Here is a 17074-nt window from a genome sequence, read left to right on the forward strand (position 1 = left end):
AAAGTCAAAATTTTGGGAACCAATTCCATTTCCATTTTCCTAGGATTGATGTGTGGGTGATCACATATGCCAACCCGCATTCTTTTATCAGGCATAGAAAACAGATTAAATCCCTGCAGCCGCCAGTATGTTCTTCTCCACAATTTGCATATGTTTGTTGCATCCCAGAGCCAAAAAAAAATTATATATATGCAGAAGATACAAACGGACATTATTATTAAGAAAAGGAGGAGAGAGTGGTCAAGCCATCACTGTTGAAAGCCCATCCACCCTAACAAACTTCAATTCCCTGCAACCATTATTCCTTGCCCTCTTGTATTTCTTTTTCCATTTCCAGCTACTCCCCTATACTATTATACCGTATCCGTCTCCATACGAATACGGTCCCTAGCTATAGCTATATATTCCCAAGGGGAATTGAAGAAGAAACACTTGTGCAAACCATCTCCAATTCTCCATGTCCATGACATGACCATTATTAGCCTTCCACGCAACATAGAGAGCTACTAATTGACTCCTAACCCGTAACCGCTCGAGGATAAACACCATTTGGTCACACGCTTGTCGTGCGTGCAGGGAGAAGAGAACGCAGACGACGCCTGCCATGACCACCACCACTAGCGCTAGCGCTAAATGACACTGCTAACCTCCCCTACTTGAGCGCCAACCACCGTCTATTCTTCGTCTTCGTCTTCGTCTTCTCATCACGCCAAGAAACACACAGGCAGAAAGCGAAGCCGATCCATATCGATTGGTCGCGGCCAGTGTCTTTGCGTGCGCGCCAAGGAGTTCGACCGGCATGGGGCAGGAGGAGGAAGCCGTGCTGGTGCCGGCGGCAGCCGTGGTCTTCTCATGGGAGCCGGTGGTCAAGGCGACGGCGGCCGCGGAAGCGGGAGCGCGCCGCGACGTGCCGCCGGGGAGCCCGAAGAAGGCGCCACAGCAACCACCAGCGCGGCTGCTCTCCGTGCCGCCGCCGCCGGGGCGGGCGCCGGCGCTGGCGACGAGGAGCTTGTCGTCGAGAGCGCGCGCCGTCCGGCCGGAGGACGACCCGTTCCTGGCCGCGTACCTGGCGTGCACCAAGAGCAGCGGCAGGAGGGGCGGGAAGGACGGCGGCGGCGGCGGCGCGGCGAGGGGGGAGGCCAAGGGCCGGCGGCGGTTCACGTGGTCCGGCCTCGGGCTCTCCTGCAAGAGCTCCACCGGAGCCGTGGAGCAGAGCATGGTGAAGGTGGCCAAACGGCCGGAGCCGGATCCTACTAGAGATTCTTAATCCATCGACCGGCCAGTTCATCCATCGCCTCTTCTTCGTAGTCACTTGCTACTTTTGTTGGTCAAGTGTGAAGCTTGAATTAGCGAGGCTTTTATGTGTGTGAGTGAGGGAAGAATCATTTGTGAAAAAGATACATATTTGCAATCTGATCTCTTCCTGTTAGTTTCAGATTATACGAGTTGGATCATGCCTGTTATGTGAGAAGATGTCTCCTTTTCTTTTGTCACGGATCGGTTACCATAGCTCTTGACAGCGAATGAATGCATCCGTGTGTGCTATCGCTGAGTGCCAGTTTTTTTTTTTTTTGAAGGGGGCTACGGCAGGCAAGAAGCTGGCCTGAACATTTTCATTGATATACTAGGTTTTGTATACAGGATTTGTGATTGTAGGGTGGAAGAGAGTACAAAGCACAAGCACTACGCTACATGAAACTGTTGCAGTCACATTCGTAGAAGGTCAGAATCAACCGGCGGCGTTCCCAGAGTTGAAGATCAGCAACAATGTTCCGCAAGGTTTGCTCGGTGGAGTAGAAGGCAGTGTCGAAGACCCAAGAGTTCCTGGCCTACCAAATGTTCCAGAGAATGGCGGTGATGATGGCCGTGGCGATGCTTGATCGGGCAGCTCAGGCAATTCCCATAACTCTTGGACGTATGGCAGTGAGGGGCAGTAAACCACCCAACCGCACGCCAAACTTGTCGGGCAGCCCAGGAGGATGTGGTGCTGGGTCTCAAGATGCCCACAGTATGCACACATCGGGGACTCAACTATGTGGCGGTGATGGAGATGAGCTGCCGAGGGGAGACGATCCTTGTGGATGAGCCAAAGGAAGTGAGGGATGGTGGCATCTTACTACTATTACTAATTGGAGACTCCTTTTGAAACCTCCAGGTAGAGCCACCTAGAATCCTAGGTGGACACTCTAGAAAAAGAGGAAAATTCTAAAAATTTAAAAAAAACAAAACATCTGGCCATCAATCAAGATTCGAATCATCATATCTATTGGATCTATTATATTTTCTAAAAAATTATCCACCTATGCTATTATGAAGATACCTAAAGTAACCCCCTAAATATATATCTAAGGGCCTGTTTAGGAGCACTCCACTCCAGAAAAATCAGCTCCACTCCACCAGCTCCACACTTTCCTAGCTCCACTCCACCAACTCCAAAAAAATATGGAGCTGCTGCACGTGTTTGGCTAATGGCAGTGCTCCAGCTCCAAAAGCATGAGCACTTGTTGTGAATGGTCTATTTTACCCTTTGTGAACGGACCCACATGTCATACTCTTCTATTTTCTCATCTCTTCTTCCTCTCTCTCCTCTCCTCTTCTCTTCTATGTACTGCGGCACCTGCCGGAAGATGGACATGGGCAGGTACGCCCCGTCGGCGCCCGTGTTGGTGTCGTACATGCCGTGGCGCGCGATGATGCGGCGGCGCTCGACCTCGAGTGTCCCGGCGGCGAGCATGGCGGCGGTGAGCACGACGAGGCCGACGCCCATGCGCGCCAACTGCGTGAACCTGCGGTCGTGGCCCGTGGCGCGGCGGGCGAGCGGGACGACGACGCGGTCATAGAGGGGAACCCAGAGCATGACGCTGAGGGTGTCGAAGACGGAGAGCACGGCAGCGGGGACGCGCCGCCACGGGGGAGCTCGCCCCAGTCGCGCCGGCCGGCCTACGCCCCGGCCGCGCCACCGCGGGGGAGCTCACCCCGGGCGGCGCGTCGGGCGGGCGGCGCATCGGGCGGCGCGGCGGGTGGCGGGCGGCGGGCGGCGCGGCGGGCGGCGGGCGACGCGCGGGTAGGACGGAGCGACGGGAGTTTTTGTTTCGCGAACCGGTACTGTGCAACGAGGGGTTTTTGGAGCACCTCTTGAGGTACTCCACAAAAAATATGGATCTACCCCCCTGCTCCACCTTTTTCCTGTTGCCGGAGTTGTTGGAGCTAGACGCGTTTGGCTACAAAATTTTCGGAGTTGGTGGAGTGGAGCAATTTTTTTTGGAGTGGAGTGCTCCCAAACACCCCCTAAATTACCCACCTCTGCCATTGTATAAAATAAACTAAAGTAACTCCTGATCTTTATCAAAATTACCCACTTCTGCTATTATAAATATATTTTAAAATAATATTCTAAATTTGCAACTAAATTGCCCACCACTAATACTTAAAAAATAAATTATAATAATCCCTTAAATTTACATCTAAATTTGCACGAAGCGCTCGTTGGCAGGGTCCAGCAGTGCGTTCGCCAGCAGCCGCCGCTTTCGCGTCGACCATGCTCGCCTCGCCCCACTCGACCACCTGGCTGGGCACCTGGCGGCGGTGGAAGGGTGACGACGGCGGGAAGTCGTCGGGGCGGTGGTACCCGGGCATCGCGTGCACGTAGATGGAGTAGAGCTCCCTGCCGGCGCCGGCGAATTGAAGAACCTCTCCCAGAGCGGCGCGAGCGGCAGCAGGCCGCGCGTGAGGAACAGGAAGGCCACCTTGGGCACCCGACGGTACGGGTACCGACCGGTCCTCGTCGGCCGCCACGACGCCACCCAGAGAAGCTCCTCGTCCGTCATGTCGTGCCACGCGGTCGGCGGCGCCCGCGTCCACCGCTCCAGCGGCGCCTGCCGGAGCCGGACACGCTGCTGCCGCTCCGGACGCTCTAACAAATATCACTTGATTAATTAAAAAAATCAGCAGTCCAGAGCAGAAACATCCGCTCTAACAAATATCTCTTGATTAACAAATATCTCTTGATAATTAAAAAATCAGCAGTCCGGAGCAAAAAATCAGCAGTCCGAAGAAGTCTCTTAACATGTGACCAACGATTGCACAACCCACCTTTTCAACTAGTATATATATGTGTCAAAAGTTATGGTTCTTGAAGAATAAATGGGAAACATCTCCATCTGTCGCTATTTTACTTACAACCTTATGAAATTGGATACGTATACTTTGTATGTTGCAAAAAGTTAAAATGTGACCCAAATTAAAATGATGATTACTAAGTCAGTGAGTCAGAAACCATGCAACAAGTGTCAATTGTTAGCTCAGAATTTAGATGTTGCATGATGTAGCTATAGACCGGGTGGGTCTAGGTCTTCTCCAAAATTGACTCCTACAAACCACGGCATTACTTAGAACCTTATAAAATTGAATACGTATACTTTGTATGTTGTAAAACTTAAATGTGACCCAAATTAAAATGATGATGCAGCTGATTCAACAAGTGCCAATTGTTAGCTCAAAATTTAGATGTTGCATGATATAGCTATACGCCGGGTGGGTCTAGGTCTTCTTCAAAACTAACTCCTACAAACCACAGCACAACCAGCTTTAGCATATAAGTCACAAACACATTGACCATGCAGAATTTCAACCTGAAAAAGATGTTACCTTGACCCTGGTGAAGTGGAAGTATAGACGAACACCATGGAGCAGCTCCTAGACGAAATTCTTGCACCAGCAGCGGATGCCTATTTCTCTCTTGATGAACTTACCGAGAAGAAGCGACACCAAGGCGAAACTGCTTGCATCCTCAGGGTGGGGCAAGTACATATCTAAAAAGCTCTTAAGCTCCTTAGTCATAATCCCTACCAAAAGAAATATGCAATACCCATGTCAAAACAATGTATATCGAAAGGCAGGGAGGAGGTTTTTTTAGGCTGGGAGGAGGAGGAACTTTAGTAATCGCACTGTACTAGTCAAGTGCATCAGTAGGAGAGGGGAATGGGTAGTAGAGGCTAACACACATCTTGAAACTCTCCCAGTCAATGGAAGCAAGGGCAGCAACACGGTCATACACGCGGAAGAGTGCGTAACCTGATGCTGACTCATAGAACAAGTAAATCTCCTTGCAACCAGAGGAGTAGTGCCCTCCAGAATAAAGGCATGATAGGTCAGCCGATAGAAACAGATCCATGATTGCATTGTCTGACATGACAAGGTCGCGCAATGCATATGGCATGGTAAACAACTGAGTAGCTTGCGGGGAACTCTATCATTCCTTAATAATGCATGGAGTAGTCATTTTAGGTTGGGGCATAGGGGGAACAATCATTCATTCCATAGTGTTTACACGGTGCATGGAGTTCAACAGTAATGCGGATGAACTCCAAACTACAATGCCGTGGACTCTAAAATAGTAGATTAGTAGTTCATCATGTTTATTTCTATTCTTCTTTTTCCGTAAACTACATGTGTACCAAAGTCCAAGGCAGGACCCTATCAAAAGATCATCGGACATAGCAAAGAAATCCACATTATTTTTGTATGAAATAATTCGTCGGTCTATTCTACAACCTTAGCTGAATCCATGTGTATATTTGCTACTGTTAGCTTGTGCTACGGCCGCACATGCTAGACAGAATCAGCACAAGCCTAATCATCAATTCAGGCTTCATAACTTCATGGGTGCAGCGAAGCGCGCCACTCATCCTAGTGAGGTATATGTGGCATGGCCCCCTGGTTGTCGAAAAATTTCTATTCATGTTATTGTTTCTCTACCATGGCTTCCATGTTGCTTTTTCTTGATAAAAATATATTTGATACAACCGCAAGAGCAATATTGTTTGGTGGTCAGGAGACCTAACAAAAATTTAGAACCAAACATAGGCCCAGTGTCGAATCTAGAGAAAAAAATTGGGGGGGGGGGGGGGCTGAACATATAAGAGCGCTAGATCAACATGACAACATGATAATCTAAGTTTCATCATATCCGATACAAGACCAACATTGTAATTTAAAGCAGTTTTAAAGAGAAATATAGATGATAACTCAAAGTACATCACAAGGACAAGTAAAATATGCAATTTGAATTAGTCCATATGGAATGAAGTAGATGACATGCGACACCCATTGTGATGCACCTTATTCTTCTTGAGGAGCAATCTACACACAATAAATGAATAAATGAATTAGTGACCAGGCAAACACTAACTTAAATATTCTAAACTCTCAAAGTAAGAAGAGAATAAAGCATACCGCTATATTGTTTTAGGCACTACCATGCGACGTTTTTTCATCTCTTCAAACCGTTTTATGATTTTTTTTCATTACTAATGCTTCTAAATATCTCCTTCTCGGTGTAGCATATCATCAAATCACTTAGCCATTCATCATCCATTTTGTTACGCAAATCTGTCTTTATAATAGACATAGCTGAAAAGATCCTCTCAACTGAAGCTCTTCTACATTCAGTAAAGTGATCATTTGTTTTCTTCATATGTCTTTTTCCACATCATCCCTGCTTATTTCAGTATGCCTATTTTGGGCGCGTTTGGATCCAATGGCAAGCCTCGCCTCGCCTTGCTCGTACAGAAGTCGGAGCAGCAAATAAGTTTGGTTTGCTTGACGTACTACTAGGGGCCGGTGCAAGCAAGTTTATGTTTGTTGAAGCAAGCGAGCTGGAACGGCTCTCCTCCCCTTGCCTGGCAAACCGAGGTTAGGCAAAGCTCTGTCTAAAACCAAATGTGCAAGTTCCTCTGATTCAGCTCTTGCTATGAATTGTATTAGAATGATATAGTACCATACAAGTCGTGCTAACCAATGTATACCCCTTTCCAAAGAAAAATAGCTTCTTAGGGCTGATGTTATTTTACATTTCTACAAGAGGATTATATTAGTTTTGGATTCATAATGCTTCCACAATCAATTTTAGTTCCATAATTGAACATTGCCTATGAGTGCGGTTTGCAGCTAGCGCCTTTTATGCATTGGTCATTTCTGGTTTTGCGGAAGCAATAAGATGCAACAAAATACATCGATGGTATGTTTCAAGGCAGGTTTGTTGACTCGAGATGTTTTAGTAAGTTACAAGAAAAATGCATCTATGATACGATGCCTACACTGATATCCTCCATGTTATCAACACTATCATTTCAATAATTGAGGGATACGAGTATCCACGGATCCCCACCGACCAGGATATTGGCCGGCCTGACAAGTAGGCTCGTCCGATTAGGGTGTGCGGGCTAAGGATATGAAGATACTTGGAGTGCAAGTTTTGGAGTGCAAGTTAAGGAGGTCGAGCAAACCAAATCATCCCGGATATTGCAAGATATATGTTGTAAACCGATTCAGATAGATTTCCTTGTAACAACTAACTAGGATTAGATCCTATCCGATTGTAACCCTATGTCGTCAATACAATCTACCAAAACACAGGACGTAGGGTATTACTCTCCGGAGGCCCGAATCTATCTAAATCCTTGTGTTCTCGTGATTACCTTTGAGTTCTTAGTCTCACGATCTCCTTTACCTACAAACCAACCACTTGGATAACTCCTGGTGGACTGTTAGCCCCTAAATCCGACAATAATGAACCTGAAAGCTACCTCCTAGCTAATTACGTTGTGAACTACCTCTCTCCTTGTTAGCCTGTTCAGAATCAACTACCATCAAACTTTGTAATCTTGTTAATTATCTGTGCTATTCACAATCAATTACTATTTAACTTAGTAGCCCCAAATTATCTAGAACAATACCATATGTATTGTATGTACCACCTTGTTCGTATCTAATACGTTTTCATCAATTTTCCATCCGTTTACACGATGCATCAACATGTAATTATGTAGATGCACTTGTGGACGCGCGCCAATCACTAGTAGATATGCCATGAGAAAGGCTTCATGATATCCGGAGGCGGAGATGCTGAAATGCTCCGGAAAACACAAACAGGAGGAAGGAAAAGAAAACCATACTTGTATATCTCACTTTATCAGAATAGCTGTTGCTAATTCATCAAACTAATATGAAAGTATTATTAATTCACTCATACACTAAACAGCTCTGCTTAAAAATCATAAGCATGCAGAATGAGATCATGGCATCGTCCGAAAAGAAAATATTGTTCCAAACATCCACATTTTTCGTGTTAAAGAAGTCAATCTCAAATAATACAAAAGTCTGTAAATCTTTTTTAAGCATAGAATCCATGCTGCTCTGAGTACACAATAGGGAAAATACTCCAAATGATATGTTTTAGCCGAACATGGAAGGAGTAGCAAACGGATAACCAATTAATGCAAGCCAAGAACAGTGCCTGCAACTGCAAGTCCATTTGTGCAGTATAAACTAATGAATATGTGAGAAATACACGTCTACCAACGGTCAAAGCTAGAACACCCTCCTATTTTCACTTGGTGCTTGAACTTCACTATTGGTTATTCTGATTAGCCCTCACAGGTTCAGTAAAATATAGCTGAAATTTGTGTCATGGTGCTATAAGAATAACATAAAACCAAAGGAACCTATCTTCAGTCACCATTGAATTACAATTCTCTTTAGTAATCTCAATATTAGAAGGTTCTTGCATCATTGATCGTTATGACTTTACCATGGGCAGGTATGAATTATATAGTATTCTTAGAGCATTTCTTGCTAACCAAAATTACAACCCTGTAAAAATTGCAAAGTAGGAAGTTAGTATAAGGGCGTGCGTCTGCCTGAAAATAATCTCACAATTCTGACTTTAGTTCTTCTGACATATATCACTACCTTATTGACTTTCATATTGAAGGCACAATTCATAAGACAGGAACCAGACGACCTGAAAAAGGAACAATAATTCAGCCAGGAAAATGGAAATAGCAGAATTTGAGGTTCTCTGCAATGGCAATGTACTTGTACCTTGACGTACTAAAAGACAACATAGCTGAAGATTCACACTTAGGGGTATTTTATTATTAGAATAAAAGTGAATAATAGATGAATACAACAATTGACGGACAAAAATTGAAGAGCAGGTGAAAAGCAGCGTTGTAGAAGAAGCTACTCAGCATGGAGACACACATGAGGTGATCTAAGTGAAATGTTTCCCATTGTATAATTGGATCACACAAACTCATAATTGAAAGGATAATGACATAAAACAGTTAACATTCCTTATTGATTAGCAGGAGCACAAACTGGGAAATCCAGAGTAGCAAAGTGCATTCAGGTTCAGTATCTGAGCTAAGACTAGTATTCCAGTCACAACTGCAATCCCATTCATTCCAACAGAAGCAAGCTCACGCTCAGTTACATCTGATAGAATCACAAGTAGCAAGATGTGATAATATCAGAAGAATGACACCAGGATGCGATGCATGATTACATCATAATAAAGAGCACAAGATACTATTACAACTTAAGGAGACACAGGTCGCAAATAAATTATTAACTCTTTACCACAAGCCATCCCTGCTACCACAAGCAGACGATCCTACACCTCCTCCTCCTCCTCGTCGTCGTCGGTGAGATCGATCTCCGCGTAGCCCTTGGTGCGGTACTGGTAGAGGACGTAGGCGTCGAATTCTCTGTTCTCCTTAAATTGAGCGGCTATTTCTTCTTTGAGCTTCTGGTCGAACAATTCTCCTGAGATGTTTGGCCAGACGGGGCGAGGCATCTCGGTCGCTATGAAGCCCATCACTTCCTTGGTCCGTAGGTACTCCAGGAGCTCCTGGCTCAACCGCAACGTCTTCCTCCTCTTCCCACCTTCCTGCTCGGATCCGGCGCCCATCAGCTTCGCCATCACCTCGTCGCCCTTGAGCTTCAACGCCTCGTCGCCGTTGAGCTTCATCGCCAAGTTGCGCTTGTGCTGCTTCGTCCTCTCCTCCTTCTTGGGCCCCTTGGGCTTCTTCGTCCTCTCCTCCTCCTCCTCCTCCTCCTTGGGTCCCTTGTGCTGCTTCGTCCTCTCCTCCTTCTTGTGTCCCTTGGGCTTCTTCGTCCTCTCCTCCTCCTTCTTGGGTCCCTTGTGCTTCTTCGTCCTCTCCTCCTTCTTGGGTACCTCGTGCTTGCGGTGGCGCTTATGTGCGACGCCGCGCATGTCGCCGTCGCCCGCCACCTCCTCCACTAGCTTGACCTGAACTCTCTCCATCTCGCCGTGACCCTAACCTCACCCTCTCGAAGCCCTAGATGTGTTGCGGCGGCGGCGGCAGGGAATCGCGAGTAAAAGAAGGGAAGGAAGGGGAGGGAGGCGGTAGCTAAATGGGCCAGACCTAACACAGGCCCAACTCATCACTCACGTTGGGCTCTTTTCCTTTGGATCATGCCATTTGTGTTGTTATGGGCAATAAAAAATCATACATTTTGAAAAATGTTAACAACAATTGTAACAAAAAACTTGATGCTATTTTTTACTCTTATTCCATTTCCAAACTAGACATATTTTGACGAAAATAGCAACACAACTCCTTTGCTCAATAAACAATTTAAAAGGTTGATTGAGGGAGGACCAATTCCTTGTATTTTGGTTAGAGGAGCAAAACCAAAACTCAGACGGTAATTACGGGGCTAAAAGAACCTTTTCCTCTTTCTTTTACCTGAAGACGACACATGCATAAATGACTACCGACATCGTGACCATCTAGGGTGAAAGTAAGGACAACAAATAGACACTGGAAAGATAAAAGCAGCAATTGCAAAATTTGAACTCAATATTATGGAAGTATTCGGTTGATATCAAATCGGAAAGATAATGATAGGACCACAAGTAGCAATCCCTTCTTGCACCCAAATTATCCGGTGATGTCAAAATCTTGCCCCAGGCATATTACAAACAGAGAGAAAGAAGAGCAGGGGACATGATTTGTGGTAAGCCTTATTTATTTGTATAAATTAGCCGGTTATGTCAAAATCTTGCTTCAGCATAGTACGAGAACGCCTAATCCATATTTATTATAAATTATCCAATGGTATCAAAATCTTGTTTCACAATAGCACAAACAGAGAAAGAAGACAACACCAGGAATGGGACATGGTTGTGGACCTGTGCTAGACCTTGTTTATTACTTATGAAAAAGAAATCCTACAAAAAGAATGGGATCATGTCTAAGGCAGTATGGGGGTTGGGTTCTTCATGGTTGATGGCCCCTGCGTAGAATCGAATGGACAATTATAATCAGTCAGCAGTTTAATAAAAGGTGCAAACCACTTAGGGCATCCAGAGTGTGATGCGTGCTCAACGATGATGTCACATATGACGCTGGATTTTTAGTTTTGCTCCAATGGGCTCATTGGCTGTGGGTGCCACGTAATATATAAAAAAAAGGAAAAAAAATTGCTCACTAGCCCTGCACTCGGACTCGGAGATGGTTGCTGCAGGAGAGTAGGAGACTTTTAGATATATAAGATGCTAGCAGTGACACGGTGATAGCAGCTCAAAGTGGTGGCCATGAACCAACCTCATGCTTGCAGGTCCAGGAACCACTCTTCCCCGCTGCACCAGTAAATTTCCAATACAATCAACAGCGTAACAGAGTATAGTTTCTTCCTTGAAGGACATGGACATCTATGCCTCAAACAAAAATGAAAACTATGCAAGATTATTCGGTTACTATTAGCGTACTAGTAGCTAAGACCTACCATTCCCTAGCATGTGACTGTGGTCTAAGGATCCAGACTGCGCACAGGATTTTAGTGTATTGCACAAACTGCCTTATATATCTATATTGCAACTACAAGGCAGTAAAAGAGTAGGGCCAGCACAAAAGTTCAGGAAACATGTTACCCGAGGTCCCGAGCCATTAGCCAAAATGGCTGAATGTGGAACTCACAATGATGCAGAACTGCTTAATTCAGAAATGACCTCCCAAATTTGACACCCTGCAAAGCATAGTGTGTCCATTGATAAGGAAAGATACTATTCAATACATCCCCGGATAGATTCCAGTTCATACCTTGTAATATTCTGGTTTCAGGCTGTTTATCCCGTGCATTTTGAGCCAACTGCTTCCATCGTCAGCAAATAGTACCTAGGTCCTTCTTGTCTGCATCCTATAAAACAAACACAAGTTAAAGGACAACAAGAACATAGGATGATAAACAATGACTCGATTTGATAGTAACAACACAGCCTACCCTAATTAACACAGCCTACTCTAATTACTGGGACAAAGAAGCCATGCTCTGTTTGTACAGCAACATATCAGATATTCACATTATGATACCTGATGAAAAATAGATTTAAGTGCATCGCAACGTAAGCAGAAAAATGAGCCCCAAAGTTTAATCTGTTATCCACTTCTTACCGGTGGATAAAATCATTCATCCAAGAGCTGTTACACTCGGGAACCTTGCGAACAGCAGCTACAGCCTGCGAATTGCACAGCAATCAATTCAAAATTGCACTGGACACAGAGAATTACATGAGAATTGCTTTCCTAGCACTCAACCAAACCATGAACATAGTCCCTTCCCAAACAACAATTTATTTGGGAAGGAAAAAATCGAAATGCACAAGCCAAGTGTACGCTACGATAAACGGGTACCATAAAACCGAAACACCTTAATTATTAAGATGATCATTTGTAGATATCTTCTTCCCACCCTTGAATAGATGTAGAATGTTCCCACCTTTTATTAAGGACCAGATACCGAAACCAAACAATTCTGAAGAGGATTCAACAGACTCCTCAACTTTGAATGACAATTAAATAAAGAATGTTCCATGAAAGAATCTTTCTAGAAAATAATGAGGCTAGTTTTGCCAAAAAAGACTGAAAACATGAGACTTTAGTAATTAGTTGAGAAAATGACTCATAACACGTTATATTCATCTGTAGATAAAACATGAAAATATTTGCACAAAGTTTAGCCTCAAAATGTACTTAATAAGTTGTTGACACAATTATCAACTCTCAGATAGTGGTGTGGAATGGTTTGCTTTGACTGGAGCAGGCAAGTTAGTGGTGACCTAGGGAAATTACAAATTGTTAAGAGCAGTACGAACCAGAACAAGAAAATACCATGGAACAATTCTATGCCATTGGTTATACCTTCTTTATTTGTGTATTTGGAAGATCAACATAGCCAAGGCAAGGAGCTGCTGCAACTTCCTTCTTGGCACCCTTGGTTACAGAAGCTTCATTAAACATAAACGGAACATCATTAATGAAGATCACTCCTTTTGCTTGCATAAACAAACATATCATTCATGACTAATCATTAGGTGAGGATTCTTTTTTTTTGGTACATATGAAAATAAAAAAAACATACCCAAATAATCCTCAATATCTGCCTTCAAAATACGCTTATCTGGACCAGTACCTTTTATTCTAGACAAAGGGACCTGTATGTGCACACAAAGTTCAAGAAGTGCATTCCTTGTGGAGCTGAAGAGCTAGATGAATACATTGTTGTGTTCTGCTAATTTGTTGGCAGCTGGACTGGAGATTATGTGATCCCCTGAATGAATAGCTTCTTCAGCTTTTGTCACATTTGGCTCAGGAGCCTTGGATGCCCCTTTCAAGCTGTAGATGCAGAAGTAAATGGACGCTTGTGATCCTTAAATTTCTTGATGCCCCCCTCTTCTTCCACAGTTACAGCAATAATCTAATTAAAGAAAACACGAGTTAAGTATAAATCAAGATCATATCAGCACAGAGCAAATGCCTCCTTGGCTCCTTCACACAAAGAAATGTGTACCTTGCCAACTTTAATCTCCTCTGGACCCTCTCTATGGATAATCTTAGTCCTCTTCCATGGATCCCCATCTCGATGGTAGCCTTATCCTAGTCGACGTACATGAACCTCAAAATTACATAGCTGTGCAGCTTATAACTAAACAAAAATAGTAAACAAACAAGTGTTTTGACAACACACATGGGCTATCATTACTTTTTAGTTTTTACTTGATTCCAAGTTTCCAACCTGTATACCTCAGTCATTGTAGGGGAGAGCGAAGGCATCCCTACTAGGTGACAAATCTGAAGCAGTGATAAATGGGATGTTAAGACAGCTAAAAGAAGATCTCAGCTTGTCCATCATATTCGAGCTCAAGTTACAAGTAATGTTGCAACAGAAGGACTCGTCTAAAAGGAATTAAATGTTTGAACATAAAGTTCCTGCACCATTAGAGAAAGGCCTTGCCGGAATCACACACCCACTGATAATAGCAAACAATCAAAGCATAGCTAGAGCTATCATAATAAGGTGTTCAAAACATATGGCAACTTAAACTCAGAAAAATAGTGCATACCGTGAAAAAAAAACTATTAAGTCCAGGAAAAGAAATCGCCATATGGATACTCTCTTGCACATGTAGTTTCTGCTTGTTTCTCTAAGTGAGACCTGTGAGAACAAATGACAAACGCAAACTAAAATCAAAATGAACAACTACGCATACCAAATCCAAACGAAGTTCAGAAATTTGTCATCTGTATAATGCTTGTTCATTATTTCATTTGATATTCCTTTTCCATTTCTATTTTATTAGTGCAGCTATCTGTATCACGATGTTGGCTGGCAGGGTGCGCAGCCAAAGTTTCTAGTTATATATCCCCACTCTCATTGTTTTACTCAAAACTTTGCAGCCTACTATTCTCTTAAATATCAAGCCTGAATATTCCCTTGTTCTACCACAATAGCACTATCAGTGTGAAGCATTTAAAAGAAGAATAATACATGGCAGGGTGGAAACCACAAACCAGTTATATGAAACCTTGCAAATAGGAATGAACCACATGAGGGCAAGCTACTATAGGTCCATAAAAAAATACATTTTGGTTTGCCAGCTTTCCCATGCAATTATGACAACACATGTGGACAACAAGGGTAAGCACTAATTAATCTATACTCCTACCTCATTACTTCCCATGACAGTGCACAACAGATCTCAGTTCCATCAGTTGTTACACTAAATAGAAAGACTAGATGCAATAAGGCAATACTGACATCATGGTTCCTGAAGTTTCTTTACTGTTTACTTCTAAAGCTATATCAAATAATCAGATAAAAATCAATTAAATTACGAAGTACCTAAATAAACCATCAGCCCCTTTATCATCTTAACTAAAACCTCAAGTCCCTCTTCCTGACACCGACCAACCTACTTCAATTCGAAACATGAAAATCCAAGACAGAAGGAAATATAATCAAATTAAAGTGAAGGTTTTTTGTTTCTACTAGTGTGTTACAGTAAAATCTGAACATCAATCAGGTATTTTTTATTTGCTAAGAATCATTCATCATGCAAAAAACAATGGGGGAAGGCTAGTCACCTGAAATCTGCTAATGACATGAATAGGTGGAGTGGGGTCTGACCACTGTCACTGGTATCTCAAAGCATGTCAATGCCTTGCCTTGGTGTTGCCCTTCCATGTACAGCTGGTAAACTTCTGAAGCCTTGTCCTCTTGCAGACCAATGCCAAAAAAAAAAACAGGGAAAAGTACTGAATGAACCTCACTATATTTAACTGCAAGAGGTGGCACAAGGTACAGTATGGAAGCAAGACCAGCAAACCAAATACATGTCTGTGTTGATCAATGATCAGCTATAGCAATTTCAGTTGCTCATAGAATGCTGCATTACAAAAAGAATATCCAGTCTTTCACAAGTGCCCATCAAACACTGACTGTGCAGGGGAAAAAAGAAATGTAAATGGCAAGATGGTAATATAGATATATAGATATTTGTAGCAGATGTGGGTGGCTACATCCATTTGTACTTGATACATTTGAATCACCGGTAGCAAGGTATGGAAACAACACTAGGATGCTGATTACACCATAATAATGACCAGAACTTAGGATAGCTTCATCAGACAAGATACTACTAAAATTTAGGCAGCTGACACAGGTCACTCATAAATTATTAAGCTAGCATAGACTGGCTACCACAACCCTCCGGCCAGCTTCTTGCAAACTAAGACAGATTCTACACAACCTCCAGCTCGTATGTGAGCTCCTCCTCGTCATTGACCTGCTTGTATGTGAGCTCCTCGTCATCATTGACCTCCTCCTCGTCATTGACCGTGAATTGGATGTCCGCGTATCCATTGATGCGGTATTGCTGGATCACATTGGCATCGAATTCTCTCTTCACCTTATAAAGTTCAGAGATACTGGGATCGAAGTACTCGTCGAAGACCACATCACTGAAGTCGCCTTCCGTGTGCGCTTTTAGGGGTTCACATACCATGTACTCGATGAGCTCATCGATCAGAACATCCTCCAAGGGAAGGGGTGACCTCAACGTCACCAGCTTCGTCTTCCTCCTCTTCCCACCTTTCGCCATCACCTCGTCGCCCTTGAGCTTCATCGCCTCGTCGCCCTTGTGCTGCTTCGTCCTCTCCTCCTTCTTGTGTCCCTTGGGCTTCTTCGTCCTCTCCTCCTCCTTGGGTCCCTTGTGCTTCTTCGTCCTCTCCTCCTTCTTGGGTCCCTTGTGCTTACGGTGGCGCTTATGTGCGACGCCGCGCCTGTCGCCGTCGCCCGCCACCTCCTCCACTAGCTTGGCCTGAACTCTCTCCATCTCGCCGTCACCCTAACCTCACCCTCTCGAAACCCTAGAGATGTGTTGCGGCAGGGAATCGCGAGGAAAAGAGGGGTAGGAAGGGGAGGGAGGCGGTAGCTAAATGGGCCAGACCTAACACAGGCCCAACTCATCACTTGCGTTGGGCTTCTTGCGCGGGTGGTGGTTATTTCTTTTCAGCAAAATAGTCATACTGATCCCTAAATTTTGCACTGAGGGTAAGCTTCGTCCCTCAACTTTCAGATCAACTTTCATTTTTCATCAAACTCATCCTTATACTGATATGTGGCTCCATATTAGTATAAAACTAATACAAAAGGTCCATTTTACCCTTAGGTCCCGTTTGGATCCCTTCATTTTGAGGAATTGGAATCTACTTAATGAAGTAGGCTATTTGTCTTAGAATGTGGCATTCCACAAATTTCCAAAGTTTCGATATAAGCCTATCTTAAATTTATGGGGGTGGAAGATGGAAATTGATTCTATAGATCCTCATACTATGTTTCTAATATGCAACCTATAGCACGCTCTTCAACTTGCTTCCCTATCGCAGAAGTGCAGCACATAAATATCTCTCCCATATGACCAACA

At 44.0% G+C, this 17074-nt stretch overlaps 1 protein-coding gene and 1 pseudogene across 1 annotated transcript; one reads left to right on the top strand and one right to left on the bottom strand.

Moving 5' to 3' along the window:
- The first annotated feature begins 412 nt into the window (after window positions 1–412).
- Window positions 413–1493, top strand: LOC117847726 (uncharacterized). The gene has a single exon (XM_034728998.2). The coding sequence runs from the start codon at window positions 800–802 to the stop codon at window positions 1265–1267; it is 468 nt and encodes a 155-aa protein (XP_034584889.1). The 5' UTR covers window positions 413–799; the 3' UTR covers window positions 1268–1493.
- Window positions 1494–12259: 10766 nt separating this feature from the next.
- On the bottom strand, window positions 12260–13922 carry LOC117849416 (dihydrolipoyllysine-residue acetyltransferase component 3 of pyruvate dehydrogenase complex, mitochondrial-like; annotated as a pseudogene).
- Window positions 13923–17074: the final 3152 nt, after the last annotated feature.

The sequence above is a fragment of the Setaria viridis genome, chromosome 3 (genome assembly GCF_005286985.2).
Source record: "Setaria viridis chromosome 3, Setaria_viridis_v4.0, whole genome shotgun sequence".
Taxonomy (NCBI): Eukaryota; Viridiplantae; Streptophyta; class Magnoliopsida; order Poales; family Poaceae; genus Setaria; species Setaria viridis.